The sequence below is a fragment of the Ambystoma mexicanum genome, chromosome 10, assembly GCF_040938575.1.
Source record: "Ambystoma mexicanum isolate Mex_15411 chromosome 10, UKY_AmexF1_1, whole genome shotgun sequence".
NCBI lineage: Eukaryota > Metazoa > Chordata > Amphibia > Caudata > Ambystomatidae > Ambystoma > Ambystoma mexicanum.
In genome coordinates, this window is record NC_090932.1 from 1,502,626,124 (window position 1) to 1,502,645,309 (window position 19,186).

Sequence of the window (19,186 nt, forward strand, 5' to 3'; positions counted from 1 at the left end):
GCGCATTCTTTTTGTTACTTCGTGTTGTTTTCGGTTGAATTAAAAGACTAAGAGTTACGAACTGAAAGTAAAGTAAGTTCAGAGACTGCACAAGCATGCATTTCCTTTGGAGTATATATACATATATATATATATACATATATATATATATATATATATATATAAAGTCAGCACCAAGCAAGCTTATTCTTTTAAGCCATAAAGACATTTTAGAACAAGCACAAAATTATTTGTGAAAACAAACTTCAAGGGATTGTCAGCACAAACACGTATCTAATTGTACATTTTTCAAAGTCAGAGTCAATAAAGCACGAACTTTAATGTGGATAATTTCCAGCCTCTACAATATATTTTCTTCACAATGTTATGCATATAACTCCTTGTAAATAACAAAACTACTCGCAACTTCATTTTTTTTTGTTGTTGAACTTTCGTTCAGCTAAAACATTCACATATGGAGTGAACTTGAAAGAGTATTTTTAATAGTTTTCTGAGGTTATGTTTTAAAAGCAATTTATGTGTTCAACTATATTTCAAGAAAGAAAAAATGTTCTTCAAAAAATATTTTTTTAAAATAAGTGTCAAAGTTGTCCAATGTGTTCAAACTAAGGAACTTAGTCAGTTGAAACCACTAAAGAGACTATCATTTTTTGGTTCCTGCTGCACAATTTGAAAACAAGAGTTTGTTTTTGGGTTAGAAGAGAGTAAGGAGACCATCATTTTAAAATACTTAAACGTATTATCATATTATCATCTAAGCTATTGCAGAGGATTTTCAGGTAGGATTGTATTGATGTTTATTTAATATTGTTTGGTTAGTTAGAGTAGTATTTATTTTAAATGCTTCACATATTTTCATTCATACAGAGACCGGATGAAGAAAGAAGATCCAGTGTCTGAATTTATTATTTTATCCATTTTTCCCCGGGGTGTCTAGAATTCAGCTGTTCAGTTTAGTTGTGAGCAAGACATCTTAGTGTGACCGTGGGACTCAGCAGCTCCTGCGTTGGATAAGAAGACAAAACCTGACATTGTTCTACTCTCAATTTAAAAAAAACATCTGAAGCTCTACCTTTTACAATACGTCTCTTAACTTTCCCAAGAATTATTGTTGTTGTGTTGGACTGTGCTCATGTGGCTCATGTTTCTACTACCCTCTTTTGGTGTACCGTATTTTGTATTTAGAAAAAGGTACTTTACAAGCTTTGTAAATAAATCAATAAACAAAACATCCAAGTGACAGAAGATTGGCGAAGTGGCAAGAGGAAAGAGTATAAAAGTGAGATTGAACGTGTTGGGCAGGGCCTGAATCTAACCGGGTATTTGTAAGGCACTATCCCCAAATACCAGTAGAACAATAACCACTGGATATGGTAGGGAAATTTAGGAAGTCCTGTGAAGGCACCATGAAGCACGACACAGACAAGACAAATAAAATTATTATTTTTAACTCAAATGTTTTGCTGGTTGAATGCCTAACTTGCCCTATGCTAAGGTGGGATTTCCCTACCTGAACAAAACTAAGGAAAGTCTGAGTCAGTAAGTTAAGCCTGTGTCCAACACATATTCTAGCCCTCACAACTAAAGCTAAACAATGGGCCTCATTCAAAGTCTTTCCGGTCCGAAAACAACGGTGCCGGTAAGCTTACTGGTACCGTTGTTTCCAGACCGGATACTACAACTCTGCGGGTGGGTACCCTCCTGCCCAGCAAGTCTGTCCTGCCGAGTGGGACGGCACCTGCCTGCAGAGTTTTCACAGGAGCACCTGTACCGTTAGCAACAGTGCCGGTGCTCCCGTGTCTCCATTACCATATAGTCCTATGGGATTTGATGGGAAAGGGGACTAACAAAATTACCGGCACCTCACTTCCCGGGTAACAGACTTGGAACAGCCTGGTGGCACAAGCAAGTCAGGTGCCGGTAATGTTTTACGGTTCTGGCGGCAACCCGCCAGTAGCACTGGCAGGGTACCCGTCGGACCCGTAATGAGGCCCAATGTGTAGGGATGGCAACAATAATAGAAATGGTGATCAAACCAAACAAAGTTGTGAGCGACTTCCAGCTCCGAGCTTCCCTTCCCCAAGTTCAAGAAAGTTCCACAAAATTCTTGAGATTACATTTCCCAAGTTCAAAAAGTTCCACACACTCTTGGGGTTCCCTTCCCCAAGTTCAAGATAATAATGTTCCACACAATCCTCGGGGTTCCCTTCCCCAAGTTCAAGGAAATACAGTTCCAAAGAAAAGGGTCTTGAGGGCTCCGTCCTCAAGACAGCATTAACGTTCATTTAGTCTCAGGGTTCCCTTCCCCAAGACTTCTGCTTTTTAACTTACTCTTGGTATCAGTTTTCCAAAGTTCAAAACAGCTTCAAATCAAGTTAATAGTCCTTCGTGATAAGTTTAACAGTTCAATCAGCGTACTCCTTCAGGTTTGATTTAACAAGGTCTTTGGCTTTCACAGTGGAGGGTTTCCTGGTCTAGGTGCAGTTGTCAGACTACACGGTCCACCCATTGCAGGTCGTGCAACGAGGAACCCTAGGCTCTTTGGCACACACAGGTTCTTCTGCATTTGCTCCTGTGTGAATGTTCACATTGACTTGGCTTCTGCTTGTCAGACTCTTGTCTTTATGCGAAAATCTCACCTTCACTTGGCTTCCCCTTTTCAGCTTCTTGGCTGTGCCACACTGTATCATATATCCTTGGCCAGTCCTGGGCCGTGCCACACTAAAAACATGTATAAAGTGCACTTGGTGGTGAGTTTGCTTCTTTACCACCTTGCAGCCATGCTCTCTCTCAATCTTCCACTCTTATTCTCTTGCCTCTTACTTTGCTTTCAAGCCTGCAATGTCTATGTCTGCTTGCCTCTGATATTCATATATCATCTGATAGTGACTTTGCCCACAATAATTTCATTCAGTTCGGTATCCAATATTTGTAAGCATTTGCGTTGTTCATAAAAGCTTAATTCATTTCGTTATTGAATATCCGTAAGCATTTGTTTTGCTGCTTACTTTTCACCCAACCGGCAGCTCTGGTTTAGTTTCATTATTCCAAAGCTGTTTTGTTCGTACGTCATTTGCATTGCTTTCCCATGGACCCAGGAGTGCCCCCAGGTGCAAGTGACTCTATCCCTTAACTCATCGGTCCCTGGAGGTCCCTCCGGGCAGCTGCGTTGTTCGGTTTTGGCTTCTCCGGCTGGCGTTCCTTTAACCGCAAGCTTTGCTTGCACTTCTGATGCTCTTACGCCAGCTGTGCTTCCCTTTCCGCGGACGCTGGCAGCAACTTGGTTTCTTTTTCCTTTCCCGCAGCTCCAGCTGTGTGGCTTCCCTACGGCCCGCCTGCTCCTGGGATTCAAAGGTTCTTTGGATTGTCTGCCGGCGTCCAGGCTTCTCTGCAGGACCCACCACGGCTGCCTCCTCACAAACTGCACTCCATGCTGGACTCTCTCATACAGGCAGCCTTACTGGGTCCCTGTGTTGCTGGTTTCCACACCTGCAACCATTTGATAGGTTGCAGGTGTGGATTCCAAATTGGCATTGCCTGACTGCAATTAGAGGGACATGCCTGACCTTTACAGCACTCGGCAGGCATCTTACTCGTCTCAGTGCTAGAGTGGTGAAATGATTCACTGGTGCTCACTGCTCCTAGTTGCCTCCTCCTCGTCACAGTACTGTAGTAGGTTGAATGAGGAAAATGTAAGGGAATTGCTGTATAATAGCCCATAAAGGTTGGTGGAGGGTTAGGCTGGTTTTCACAGGGAAAAGGAGGATACCATGTCTCGCCTGTGGGTACCCCAAGGACTTGGTGCCCAGGTGATCCTCCCTTGCTTCTCCACCCCCAGGGTCGGGATCCAAGAGCGTTGACCTTTCCCTGGCCACATGAGGAGATGTTCCAGGGGGAGTAGGAATGAGGATACCCTCAGGTTTCTCGCAGTCCCTGCATCCAATCTGTGTGAACACTAGAGGAGATGGAGCCAACTACTATCAGTTGTTGGTCCTGAGAGCCTTCAGGAAGACCATAGTCGTGTTAGCCCACTATAGACTATCAAACAGAAACCTGGTTCTAGAGAGAGAAGACACTGCTTAGCTGTTATCACTGGTCAGGTGAGTATGCAGACGCATAACAGTTTTGCGCCTGTTGCCCAGTTTGTCAGAAGACCTCGCCGGTTGATGGATCCAGGGCACCTATACAACCATTACTTATTATCGAGATGCCCTGTCATCGGATAGGCATAGACATAGTCAGACAACTAGAACCCTCCAGATCAGGCAACTGATATATTCTCATCATAGTAGACCCAATATCGGGAAGTCTTTCCAATGCAAAGCAACACCACCAAGGCAAGATTCCTTTCTTCACAAGTGGGGTTTCCCACAGAAATATTGACAGACTAGGGAAATAGCTTCCTGTCAAGACTAATAAGTGAGGTGAAAGAACTGATGATGATCCAAACCCCTGTGAACCCACGTTTAACATCCCCAAACCAGCGGCTTGTTGGAAAGATTTAACAAAACTCTGAAGCACATCTATATATATTAAACACTTAGATATGTTTCTGTACTCAGCTGATACAATTTCTCAGTGTTAGGTTGCCCTCTGCTGTTCAAATGGCAAAGTGTACCCACTTCAACAACAGCTATCATTTCAACAGACAGAATGAGCACTGTTCTATGTGGTCACCTTCACCTTCCAGTATCACAAACATACAGAAAAATGTCAAGTCATTTCTTTCAACCCCCCACTTCTCTTCACATAGGGCACCGCGGTTCCAGTGTCAATGAACAGGTAATCACTGGGTCAATGTTTCGGCCACAAAAGAGCAAAATGCTGTACGACAAATGCCTCCTCACGAGCGAAAACTTAAAGTAGGTGCTGTAATTAGGCTACTACCAATCTTTTCCCATCACGGGCACTCTGCAATGGAACAAGGTTGACAATTACGTGTCTGCAAAAACACATCATAGCAGCCTGTGTGATCGATGTTACTTAGATACTGTTCTTATACCATGTATACATCCCATTTCATCTGATATGTTTAGCCTTTTCAATTACCATTAATAAGTCACAGGGACCTACGCCTCCTTCCTGGAAGCGATCAGTGGTATTTCCGATATTTAAGAAGTGGGCCAGAATTGACCCTATGAATTACCGACCGGTATTGACCTTTAAGATATTCTAGAACAGTGTATGTTACACCGGGAAGAGCTAGTACATAGAACATTGGTTTCTGGCAGAACCGGGATGATCTGATTCCATGAGCTCTGTTCGCAGAAAGGCCCCACAAGCATCAATCAGATTTTCCCCTTTTAAACTGGTGTACGGGTGACACCCCATGTAATGTTCTAGATATTCTCCAGGAGCATTGGGAAGGCCCATACAGTTGCTGATAAACCAGTGACCACTGCAGAAACACCAGAGAGTACATGAACCAAGTCCGGCAGTTGGTAAGAGCCCATCTATAGGAAGTCCAGAGCCATCAAGAGAGAGCATATTATCGAGAGTTCTGACTACATACTTTCCAAGTGGGGGACCACGTGATTGTCTTGTTGCCCACCACCCAAAACAAACTGCTGGACCGATGGCACAGACTATATACAATCATCAGAGAGTCTCCCCACTAACTTATAAAGTGCAGCGTGCCAATCGACAGAAGCCATCTACACTCTACCACATAAACAAGCTCAAAGCATCAAGATAAAACAGTAATCAGCAATTCCTGGTGCTATATGCCAATAATACAGAAAAGCACTCTACCTCTCAAAATATGAGGATTGTCCATTCCAGTTCGGCCAACCATCACAGAACACCAAGAACTCACTCAATGGATTGAAGGCTAGGCGGACTTGTTCCCAACAAAACCTGAGTTGGTACAAGGGACAGTCCACAAAATACACACACGGCCAGGAAGAGTCATCCTGCTTAAACCATTCCGGCTTCTAGAGACCCAGAAACTGATCTTCAAGATGAGTTAAAGAAGATGTTTGAAGTGGGGTTATAGTAAAACCACATAGGCAATGGTCATCCCCGGTTGGACACATGCGTAAACCAGAACACACATCCAGATTTTGTGCAGACTTTTGGGAATATAATGAGATATCCCCTGATTTGATGCCTACCGCATGTCGTGGATCGACCAACTGGTTGAGAGACTGGGAACCACAAGGCTCATTTCAACTCTCGATCTGACAAAGGGCTACTGGCAGGTATGTATGGATGAGGGGGCTAAAGCCGAGACGGCCTTCTTAATCCCAACTCTCAGTTCATTTTACTACCAATATTCCAAGTGCTGATAGACCACATGTTGGCCTACTGCAGCGGACCCATCAACTATGAGTCTAGGAGTGGTATTATCATAAACTGAAAATGGGGAAGAGAAGCCTATAATCTACATCAGCTGGAAAATCAAACCCATTGAGATGAACTATCCCATAATTGAGCTTAAAGCCTTGCTGTCCAATGGGCAGTATACAGCCTACGATATTACCTAAATGGCCGAAGGTTTCAATTGATCATGCTCTACCAGTCTGGACGGCCAGGAACAATAATAACTCCCCCTGGAAGTGTGGGTTATTCGGCTGAGGTCAGAGGTAGAGGACGACCAACAGACCAGCAGGAGGGAGCAAGCGACGGCAGGCTGTCAAGTACATTTTTTGAGCAGGTGAGGTATTGGCTAGTGAGTGGAAATGGTAGTGTGATGTGAGACTGGTGTGTTGTGAGGGGATTGTGATTAGAAAGAGTTGGTACAAGGGACAGTCCACAAAATACACACACGGCCAGGAAGAGTCATCCTGCTTAAACCATTCCGGCTTCTAGAGACCCAGAAACTGATCTTCAAGATGAGTTAAAGAAGATGTTTGAAGTGGGGTTATAGTAAAACCACATAGGCAATGGTCATCCCCGGTTGGACACATGCGTAAACCAGAACACACATCCAGATTTTGTGCAGACTTTTGGGAATATAATGAGATATCCCCTGATTTGATGCCTACCGCATGTCGTGGATCGACCAACTGGTTGAGAGACTGGGAACCACAAGGCTCATTTCAACTCTCGATCTGACAAAGGGCTACTGGCAGGTATGTATGGATGAGGGGGCTAAAGCCGAGACGGCCTTCTTAATCCCAACTCTCAGTTCATTTTACTACCAATATTCCAAGTGCTGATAGACCACATGTTGGCCTACTGCAGCGGACCCATCAACTATGAGTCTAGGAGTGGTATTATCATAAACTGAAAATGGGGAAGAGAAGCCTATAATCTACATCAGCTGGAAAATCAAACCCATTGAGATGAACTATCCCATAATTGAGCTTAAAGCCTTGCTGTCCAATGGGCAGTATACAGCCTACGATATTACCTAAATGGCCGAAGGTTTCAATTGATCATGCTCTACCAGTCTGGACGGCCAGGAACAATAATAACTCCCCCTGGAAGTGTGGGTTATTCGGCTGAGGTCAGAGGTAGAGGACGACCAACAGACCAGCAGGAGGGAGCAAGCGACGGCAGGCTGTCAAGTACATTTTTTGAGCAGGTGAGGTATTGGCTAGTGAGTGGAAATGGTAGTGTGATGTGAGACTGGTGTGTTGTGAGGGGATTGTGATTAGAAAGATTAGTGCAAGGAGTGATTTTGAAGTGGATGGTACTGAGTGAAAGGAGGGTGTTTGAGCAGCTGAAGGAGGGAGTAGCAGAGTGGAGGAGGGAGAAGTCGTATGGAGGAGACAGTAGCAGTGCAGAAGGGGGGAGTAGGAGTGGAGAGAACGGAACAGTACAGTAGTGGAAGAAGAGTAACATCAAAGGGTGAAGACAAGACCTAGGAGGACTGAGAACATCAAAGGGACAGGAGACTGGAGGGAGGAATGAGGCGAATTGGAGGTAGAGATGGGATAGCTGAGAGCGAGCATGTTAGATGGATCCTGAATCCAACAGGGTATTTTTAAGGCACAATCCCCAAATACCAGTAGAATACTAACCACTGGATGGTGAAGGGAAAGTTAGGAAGTGCCTGGTGGAGTTTAGTGAGAGAAGGTGTTCTGACTTTAGGTTCTCGGGGCTAGCAGAAAATAGAAATAGACATTAGGGGATCAATCTTCTGTATCTACTAACCTGGGGTCAGGGACGCCTGGGTTAGGATGGGCGAGCAACACAAGATGAGAGAGAGAGGAATGGCCATAGGGCCCACATTTACTTCAGTAAAAACCCTTAAACAGCCTCTGAGACTAGGAGTGATTCGTGTGTCATTGTAAATTACAAATGCGTAACTAATTAAAACATTTGAGCATGTTCTACAAACAACTTCTTTTATGGCTCTGGTGCAACTTACTTTGCAAATAATGTGCAATTAGATATGTGTCATTTACAAGCTTTTCCATATGTAAGTCAAGTGTACACTTTCTCTGACAATGATTATGTGTTGTGATATAGCCGCATCTGTGAATGAGAGTTGTTGTGGTATAAGGCCTTTGGCTACTCTTACCTCACAGTGCCTTTGAGGCATATCTATTGTGGCTTATATGCACACGCTTCAGTGGGCTATTGAGTCTGATGAGTACACTGCAGTGTTGGTCGGCCAATGTTATGTGTTTTGAGGCATTGAAACCGAAGGCCATCAGGTAGAATAAATTATTTATTTTGTCAAATTACTCTTGGTCTTCTTCCCTAAGAAATTATATATTAGTCCATATAATATAGATACACGCCAATGGACTAAATGGACTATATGGAAAGCACCACTGGCTCTGTCAATCTATGGGAACTTGTTTCCTCCGTTCATTTCAATCATGTTTTCTTTTTTGAAAATATATACATGGGCCTTCATGTGGTGCTTAGCTAACGCCTCTGAGTTTTGTTTTATGTGCTGACCCAAGAGTTAGGGTAAAGGAAGCCAAAAACACTATGTAAATGGCCTATGCATTAGGTTATATTACAACATGTCTCAGAGCCCTACCAAAAATCATCAAAGAAAAGAACATTCTTAAAACCTTATTGCTGGGTATGGCTGATGATGCAGATATGAGTAAAGAGACCCGGCACACGTTTCTATACACTAGAAAGGCCCATTTAAATGGCTAATTTATGGAAGCAGGTCCCATTAGGTCCCAAAACCAACCAGACGTTCTTAAAAAAGGAACATTCTTATTTTTACTGTTCACAACTAGTTATAGCGCACATATAAGTAAAGAGAACTAGAATTGTTTCTTTTAACTAGATAGCCCTTTAAAAACAAATCAAGGCTGAGAATACATTTGCTTGCACCCTTATAGTGCAATTCTAATGCACAATTATAGCGTTTTACATATTCATCACCCTACCAAAAGGAATGGGTGAAATAGAAATTCCATTATTGCCAAATGAAACAAATAATAGGAACATCAAACCTTCCAAACAAGCATAGAACTATTGAGAAGCCATAAGATTCGCCTATGTGGCTAGGGTTAGGATTATGACACCCCTCAGCTCAATGGGAACAGGTCCAGCCTGGTTTGTAGATATACATGTACACAAAAGACACACATAAGCAGATACAAAGCAGGTGAACGAGATTTATGAGTTCATGGATTTTGCGCCATGTGTTGACATGAATGTATTGTGTGGCACTCATCCCTGCCAGTGGGTGTTATGGAGGCTGGTGAACACTTACTGTTGGCTATGTTGGAAGCAGTGTAACTGTCTGCCATTCCTGAGACCTGGCTGGCAATGCTGATCTCACTCGCCCTCCGGAATCCCCTGAAGTTTGGGGCAGTGGTGGGGGAGGAAGGGGAGGAGTTTTCCACGAAGAGTGCACCATGCGACTGCACAACATCTGCTATGAAGCCGAAACAGGGAAATAAAAAAATTAGACCAACTTGCAAGACAAAATGAAAGACAAAGTGCTAGGAGAGTAGGTAATAGGGTCGCAAGCAGGCTCAGATGGAACACTTTCAAATGGATATACAGAAACGAGTTTCATCTGAGTACACTAAAAAACAGCTGAATAAAATAAGGTTCATATTCAAGTAATTTAAGGTGGTAAAACAATGAGCAAAATCATAAGTCATTCTTAAATGATAGCAATATGCACTTTGTATATATAAATATGCACACACACATATCTATATATACACTAAAATAAATAGCAGTGAAAATAAAGGAAAAGGGAACATAGGGTTCTGAGATTTTCTTCCAAACTTTACAGAAAAAAGCATATTTATCAGACAAAAATAAAAGACCCACTTTAGAATTAAAAGGGAACTCAAGCAACATCACACAATTCCATTTTTAAATCAATTGAGGACTATGGTTTCAACGATGCTCTGCGACACGAAAGGGAAATCCATAATTGACCCGTTTCCAGTAATTTGACGCAATACTAGTCTGATGCCATCGTTCAGTGAGCAGTCATAGAGGATGATTTTGTAACCTGGAAATGGAGGTGTATAAGCAGGGTGTAATGCTGTTATGCCTCCATCTCCCTCCTCACCTCATGTACGTCTGCTTCCAAGGCCGAGCAGGGACATGAAGCAAAGTCTTGGGCGAGCACTTCGTTTTACACGTGCATGAGATTTTCATGCTAGCATAAAACAGCCTCATTCTTGTGGAATCCACCTCGAATTAGCAGCTGCTGAACAGCAGGTGGATGCCATAAGCATCCACTAGTAAACGCTGACTGCAAACCGAAATCTGCAGGCAGGGTTTACTTTGTTTGAAAGACAGAGAGTAAAACTGAAGAGTAAAAGGGATTTCACCTGGTTTTCCTCTTCAGTTTTCCTCTGCGCCTTGCAACTGTTTAGAATGACATGCAGGGAATCAGACAGCATGTGAGTGGTAATATTGGTGGTCCCCTGCATGCAATTTGCATTTGTTGTAAAATGACCATCATAATATCAATTGGGAAAAAGAGCTCTAAATAATGAGCATTACATGTCGCCTATGTGAAAACATGAAAATGTACCTTCATGGTGATTCTGCATCTCTTAGCCCTTGCTCTTACCCCTTCACAACCGGGTGGGTTTAGCCTGTATTCGCTGGCAGGCAAAACTGGTTCAAAAAGACACACTGCCACTTAGGAAAATGTATTTACTCAAGCAGACCAGCCTTGCTCCCTTTACCCTAACGTCACCAACATCCACACCATATTTCCATATGTTTTTCTCCCTACTGCCAAACAGGATAGTTGAGGCATGGTATGTGCACTAGGGGATGGTAGGGTGAATGCTGTGAAGATGGGAGAACAAGGTCTAAGAGAATCTGAATCACCAAGAAGGTATTTTTGCATTTCTCTATCTTCCTGCTCTTCCTCCTTCCTAAGTGGCTGGGACCAGACAATGAAGAAAGGAAGTAATGCACAAGGGTGGAGTTGGATGCAGCATATACCCGGCCAGTCCTCAAGCAAAAAGGTTTCGAAGTACTTCCTGGACACAGGAAGAATCCTTACTCGAGGAAGTATGCAAGGAATAGTGTTTAGTGAACGCTAGAGTTGTGGCCCAAATGGCAGCCATGCAAATATCAGCAATAGCAACATGTCTTTGGCAAGCCACCAATGTTGCCTTTAGCCCTATTGCAATGCACCTCAAGCCCCTCATGTAATACGATCCCGTTTTAACTCCTACAATTTGGAGATTCATGACACAATCCACCTAGTAACAAAATCCTTAGAGGCCTTTTTGCCAGGGGGCAGCCCACCATAAGAGATAATTGGAGTGCCTGGATGGGTTTGTCTGCTGTAGGTAGAACTTGAGAATCATTGCTACATCAAGGTTATGCAAGGTCTCGTCCCTCTATTTAAATCAGGTTTTTGAAAAAATACCAGAAGAATGATCTCCTGGTTAAGATGGAAGTCAGTAACCATTTTGTGGAGGAAAGACCAAAGAGTTTGCAAGACAACCATCTCTTGATAAAAAGGTAGGTATGGCTGCTTGTAAAACAGAGCCTAAAGCCCTCAAATGAAACTAGCAGAGGTTCTAGCCACGAAAAAAGGCCATTTTCATTGTAAGAAGCCACTGACTTAAATGGTTTGTTTATAGCAGCGGAGAGGACCAAATTCACATCCTGAGGCCCGGTAAGAGGTAAGACATGAACAATGTAAACAATTGCTAGAGGCCTTAACAATATTCAAGCCTTTTCCCAAGGTTCAATGGCAGAAGCATAACCATTAAAGGAATACTGTCTAACTGCCAACGTTATGGGGAGATTTTCAGATACCATGATTTCAAGTTGAGCAATGATAGGGAGGGATGAAAAACCATCCCATTGTCCTGGGTCAAAAGATCAGTTACTTAAGGCAGGTGACAGGACCGTTGTATCAGAGGATGAGACAATCCAATAACTAAACCTGACAAGGCTAGAATGGACAAGTTATCCTCATCAAGCATGGCTGGGTCCTCTTAAACTTGAAATGAATCAAAGGCTGAGCTGGAAAGGCATGATCTTTCTTGAGTGACCAATCCAGAGGTGGAGCACGCACCAGCATAACCAAATCCTAAAATCACAACTAGACAGAAATAACTATCTTAAGTTGCAAAAATGTCTATCTAAGGATAACTCCAGAAGATGAAGATCTTCACTGCAGCAGACTGATCCAACTCCCATTTGTGGAACACATTAAAAATCTGCTTAGCGAGTCTGCTATCATATTCTCCTTCCTTTGAAGATGTGATGCTACCAGGAATGCATCATGTTTTACCTGTAGTTGAAGAAGTTTGGCGTAATAGTTAGGAGAAAGTGAGTTTATGGTTTTCCTTGCCTTATTTCCTTTTCAGACTGAGGGGAGCTCCCCAAGAAAAGATGAAGTTTCCAGACTGGATAAATGATTGGCTGGAATGTTGAGGAGGTAGTATAGAATACTAGGGAAAACATTTGAAAACTGCCTTTCATCGGTTTGCTTGAACGGGGGTCCGGCCCTGTGCTATCAGTATGGGTGATTTCTGGAGACTGCCGATTTTGCGATTGTTGGTTCCAGCCCCACAACAGTTGGTGGGCTGAATTTTGAGCTCAAGGTTGGCATATCAGTCTGGGATGTACTGACGATAGTGAAATCTGACCTACCCCACCCATGTGCCCTGCACTGGGGTGGAGCAGGGTTCAGTCCTGTGCTATCTGTATAGGCGATTTCAGGAAACTGACGATTTTGCGATTTTTCAATCGCCTTAGGTCTGTGTCTAAAATGGCTACTGAGTGTGTAGACTCCCCCGCTTTCTTGGCCACCCTTTTGTGGGCTTGTGCTACACCCTGGGATGGAGGGTGCGCCAGGTCAGTTCTCATCCGAGCAGAAAAAGGGACTGTGGTGAGGCACCGGAGGGCGGGCTAGTGGGCGTTCCTACGCCCAGGGCTGCACCACTGCACGCTATACTAAATTTAAAGGGGAAGCTCATTTTCTACGCTGTTTCGGTACAGTCCCTATGCCTGGGGACACCCCTACAAGGATGCAGGAAAGGGAACAGGACGTATGAGTACTGTCATTAGCTTCTATGTGAGTGTCCTTTTCTTTAGTGGATTGTACTGGATCTGCATTGCAACAGTACATTGTGGTACTGGATGAAGGGTAAGAGACGTGTTTTGGGTAAAGATGGGAGGGTTAAGGGGATACTGCATTCTACCTATGGTGCCACTGTCCTCAATGGTGACCCCCACCCCATGAGATCCTCCCGCTGAGCCCCACCCCCACGGGGACAATTGGGTAGCAGCCTCATCACCCTGGCCTCATGAGGGAGGGGTTCCCAATCTAAAACAGTGACAATAACTTGGGATTCGTCACAATTACTTGACAAATTGTTAAATGCCTTGAGATGATTTCAATAACGTGGGAAGTGGTGTGTAAGTGGTGTTTCCACATGCCACTGCAACCCCCTGTCCATTTCGGATTTGAGGTTTGTGGCGAATGCTGCATTATCCTGTCTGCTGGAGGAGCGTCTGAAATAGCAGCTGGCCCCTTAACTGGAGGCGCAGTCTGTGTGCCGACAGCCACTTCAAAACACCCTACCTCTGCGGAAGCGGGGTAGAAGTGGTGTGTAAGTGGTGTTTCCACATGCTACTGCAACCCCCTGTCCATTTCGGATTTGAGGTTTGTGGCGAACGCTGCATTATCCTGTCTGCTGGAGGAGCGTCTGAAATAGCAGCTGGCCCCTTAACTGGAGGCGGAGTCCGTGTGCCGACAGCCACTTCAAAACACCATCCCTCCGCGGAGGCGGAGCGGAAGTGGTGTGTAAGTGGTGTTTCCAGGTGCCACTGCAACCCCCTGTCCATTTCGTATTTGAACTTTGTGGCGAACGCTGCATTATCCTGTCTGCTGGCGGAGCGTCTGAAATAGCAGCTAGCCCCTTAACTGAAGGCGGAGTCCGTGTGCCGACAGCCACTTCAAAACACCCTCCCTCCACGGAAGTGGTGTGTAAGTGGTGTTTCCAGGTGTTCCCGGGTTTTTGCAGGTTCTCGCGAGTGGCAACGTATTTTCATCGTAGCGGAGCTGCACGCCGACGAAGCTCGCCTCCCAGGAAATTAAACCTGACAGACTAAAGGCACAGATGGAGGACACCTCTCAAGTGACAGCCGGGTCCCGCACCAGAAATCAGGTAAGATTAAGACTAGTCTCTCTGCCGGCCCCAGCCCCGCCTGCCCCCTCGAGTGGTCGTAAACTGTTAAAACAATCGCGACTGCTATATGCAGTCCGCGACCGTCCGCTTGAGACAGCAAAGCACTCTATCGAGCCCCCAGGAGCAGAGCTACTGAAAGAAAACTGCCCACCCCTCACTGTCTCAAATCTATTGGGTGGAGTTTTAGAGGGGCCTCTGATATCATCTACCTGCCCCCAAAAAGCGCCTCATAAGACCTATCAAGGCAGTAAGGAGTATGACCCGGATCATGATTCTGACTACATGAAAGTTTGGTTTATGGACTATGCTGTGCCAACGTGTGACCCCTGAAAAAAGAAGCCTCTTTCCCCAGAAAGCAAGATAAAGCGTGGAAGGCTAATAACGGTGCACGCCCTGAGCGCAACAGAGACTAAGACTCAACAGTATACTACTTCATCCTCCTTTACTATGGCTCCCCACCCATGTGAAGAGCCATCTGCGACAATGGCCCTGACATCCACTGGAAGAGGCCTCTGTACAGTTGGAAGTGCTAAGCAATGGGGCCGACTTAAGCACATCAGGGTAGTCACTGATTACAAATGTAAGGCCCACTGACATACAGATGGATCTGTCAGTGGCAAAGCTGTATACTGCCCCTGGGTCTGCCCTCTCAGATGCTCTGAGAAACTCTCCATCATTAATGGAGGATGTGGAGGCGGTAAAAAGTGACCAAACAGTACCCGTGGTAATGGTAAATAAAGAGACCACCAGTGATGGGACCGAGGACCAATTAAATTTGAACAATGTTCTCCTCCCTAAACCCCAGCCAACAATGCCCCCTCCAGGTGTCTTAGGCAACTCGATCTGGGAGGTGTCAAATGAATATACCGAAGAGGATTTAATGTCCCTCCACCCGTCAAGTGGAGCCGCTGCTAAGTTGAGCAGCAGTGCACTACCGGAATGGTCGGCAGCCTATGCCCTAAATGATTTCTGCCCCCTGAATCCAACAATCCTAAACATGGTATTAAACGGAAAATTTGGATCGAGGAATCCGGGCCCAGGGAAAATACAGCAGGATGGAAATAGACCGGAGAAAAACACGAATCCATACCTAGTGGAGAGGCTAATGCAAGACATCTCAGCTATAAATGGTAAGATTGCCACAGAAAAACGGAAGAGTCTTTCTTTTATCACTGAAAAGATCGCAGAAATGGATGACCGAATTCTGGCTTCTTCCCCATTGAATACAACTAAAAAGAGATCTGAATCACAGCTGGGACTCCCTCGAGCCTGAGGCCTAGGTCTGGTGGATGTAGCTGGAGAAGTAGGAAAAGCGCCCCACCCGGGGACTCGTTTGGAGACTAGGAGAAAGTCTGCCTATACCCAGATGGAGGTGCTTACCAAACTTAAGGGCCCGGGCCTAAATGAAGATCATGATTCCGGCCAGGAAATCGGATCTGATCTAACCCACATTCAAAACACGGTGATGGCAGCACTAACTATCACCATTGCACCCTTTATAAAGCTCTACGAGTGCATTAATTCATCACTAGAAGACCTGCAAACTAGTAGCCAAATAGCGGCTTTGAAACTGCTGGAGGTGGAAACCTTTACAAGAAAAATCGAACACCGTATGAACAAAGAGGCTGAGCAATCACAATTATGGCAAAACCGATTTGGTGACCTAGCGAGAAGGGAATCCCTGGATAAGTCAGCATTAATGGAAGCAGTCTTGGAAGACTGCAAGTGGATGCGACATAACTTCAAAAAGCAGGAAGAAGCTCTGTCAACAGGAAATAATAAATCAAGACCGGGCACTGACCTAACAAATTGCGACTCCATCAAAAGTGTGGAAAATGAACCAAAACTTCCACTGAAGACTGGGGTAATGCTGTTGGAAGCCCAAAATTCTAAGGCTATGGGAAAAATAAAAGATACACAATCTGCTAAAAAGCCGAATATGATGCAACCCCCCCTTTAACTTTTCTATTTTTCAAGGATCCGAAAAACATGGTTTGGCCACTCAAACGGAAAAGGACCCTACTTAGTCAAATCCAGAATCTCAAAAAGATAAAAAAAAAGAGTAAAAATAAGAAGCGGACAGAAAAAAGCAAGCTAAATGGCTTGAGATCTTTTATAAGAAATATAAGCTCACCACCAACCTCAGAACCCAAGCCCCAAGCCAAGAAAGCCCTTAGAGAAATGGTTACTCCTAATGACAAGAGGGACCGCCGGGCAGTGTGTGAAGACAGTGCCCAGTCGATTGACTTGGAGAAGGAGGTTGCTTACAAGTCTGAATCTGGTGCTGACTTAAGTGACCTAATCCAGACAATCGAAGAAAGTGCAACGGATGAAGAGTGGAGAAATTTAAGCAATTCTGAATGGGAGGAAATTGAGAAAAACATCCAAAATATGGTGGAAAATGACCCGGATACACATTCAAGAAAATTAAATAATAGAGAACAACAAACTAATAAGGCCGGTGGAACCAAATCTCAAGCGATAAGAACTAAACCACTGACTAGAATATCAGAGAGGAAAGACTGCTTCCTAACCTTGGACGAGAAAAGAAGGACTGTAAACAACCGAAACAGCTCTCCAGGTGGGTGTCAAGCCAATACCCCAAGAAAACAAGCCAGACCTTAGCACCGGAAAAAAGAAAGAGAAATGGCTCTGAGAAAAATTCGATGGACCAATCTAATACTTACGGGTCCAATTATGGATCTGAAACAAAGAGAAAAACATTGAAAGAGGCTGAAAGAAGAAAAGGTGGTACAAGCTTTAGATTAAGCCTGGAAAGCCTAGAAAAAACAAAGACTCAGATCATTCTAAATAGTGATCAGGTGATGAAAATATTCCAACAGATCCCAGCTACAAGATACACACTATCACAGGTTTCCCCCTTTCTCGCCTGTTTTCGTTGCCTGATGACTTCTTTAGGCGGAGTCTTCTTTCGTATGGTTCGGGTCTTATACAAGCCCGCTCGGCCGCCCTCGGCTTCCAGATTGCGTTTAGCTTCGATGTCCGGGATCAAGGGAAACTCCAGGAATTCCGAAAAGAGGAAGAGGTGCACGCGGTAGCGGTGCAGGGATTCAAGGAAAGGCTGGACAAGAAGGAGGGAAGGTAATTGGAAGAAGGGGATCCGGGAACCAGGAAACAGCAGAATAGTACAAGGGAGAGTACGGAGCACACGTCCAGTCACAACTAGCAGCAGTGTTGAGATGCGCGGGGCCGCGGGGATGTGGTTTCTTTATAGAGCACTCTGCGTAGAACGTGAAAACTGGTGAGCAGCGTTCTTAGCTTGCTGCCATGTTGGTAGTACTATGCAGTGTAAACCCCGACGTGTCAGGGACCAGGAGGCCCAGAAGGGGCGAGTTCGATGGTTCATGACAGCATGCCTTCTCCGGAAACCCGTCCCACCGGGTTTGCCCGGGTGTATGAGATGGAACTTTCTGAGTAACTTGGGGGTATTTAAGTTTGAGATAGGTTCCCAAGTGCGTTCACTGGGGGGACATCCTTTCCATTCTACCAGGTACTGGAGTTTTCCACGTCTATATCTAGAATCACAAATCCTGGAGACCTCATACTCCAGTTGGTCATTGATGAGCACTGAGTTAGGCCGGAGGTTAGTTAAGGATGTGTGAAAGACCGGATGGATTTTCTTCCATGAGTCTGGTAACTTAAGTCGGAAGGCCACTGGGTTGATTTCCTTTATAGGGAATGGCCCATAATACCGGGGAGCCAATTTATTTGGTTGCAGATGCTGTGGCAGCAGCTTTGAGGATAGCCAAACTTTATCCCCTATTGTGTAGGTGGGGCTTGGTCTCCTTTTGGAGTCCGCATACAGTTTGGTCTGGGTCCTGGCCTTCTCTAATTGTTCTTTGGCTTCTCTTTGTACATTAATGAGTGTTTCAATCCAGGAGTCGACTGTGGGGACTGGTGTAGGGTGTGGAAGGACAGAAGGTAGAACAGAAGGGTGGAATCCTTGGCTACAGAAAAAAGGGCTGGTCTTAACGGCCGAGTGGTCCGAATTATTATAAGCAAATTCAGCCACTGGTATTAAAAGGGACCAATTGTCCTGGACCTTGGTAGTGAAGCAACGGAGATAGTGTTCCAAGGTTTGATTTACACGCTCTGTAACTCCGTTGGTTTGGGGATGATAACCTGAGGAGAGGGTGCGTTGAATTCCTAGTATTTGGCAAGGATGTTTCCAGAACTGAGAAATGTATTGAGGCCCTCTGTCCGATATGATCTTGGAAGGGAGTCCATGTAGTCGGAATATGTGTTCCAGGAAAATTCCAGCAAGTTCTGACAAGGATAGCAGTTTATACAGAGGTGTAAAATGAGCCATATGAGTGAACAAGTCAATGGTGACCATGATGGTTGTGTATCCCCTGGAAGGTGGTAATTCCACAATGAAGTCTGTAGCTATGCATTCCCAAGGCCTTGTTGGAAGTGGAGGTTGCTGCAATAGACCCGCCGGTCTTTTGTTGTCATGTTTGTTTTGGTTACAGACAGAGCATGCCTGAACGTACAGTTGTACGTTGGCTTTCATTCCGGGCCACCAAAATTGCCTTTGAATTAGTCAGAGGGTATTATTAATACCACGATGTCCGGAGTAAAGGGTATCGTGACAGAGGTTTATTATC

At 44.7% G+C, this 19,186-nt stretch overlaps 1 protein-coding gene across 12 annotated transcripts in view; it reads right to left on the reverse strand.

Moving 5' to 3' along the window:
- The window catches only part of PITPNM2 (phosphatidylinositol transfer protein membrane associated 2), a 1,944,277-nt gene that overhangs the window by 278,042 nt on the left and 1,647,049 nt on the right, over positions 1–19,186 (reverse strand). For 9 of the 12 annotated variants that reach the window (XM_069619654.1, XM_069619649.1, XM_069619650.1 and 6 more), the window contains one exon: positions 9,635–9,799. The exons of 1 other annotated variant lie outside the window; for it this stretch is intronic. In XM_069619654.1, the coding sequence (XP_069475755.1) occupies positions 9,635–9,799 (165 nt within the window). The remainder of the gene's footprint in view (positions 1–9,634; positions 9,800–19,186) is intronic. 2 more of the 12 variants (XM_069619653.1, XM_069619657.1) reach the window with 1 other exon arrangement.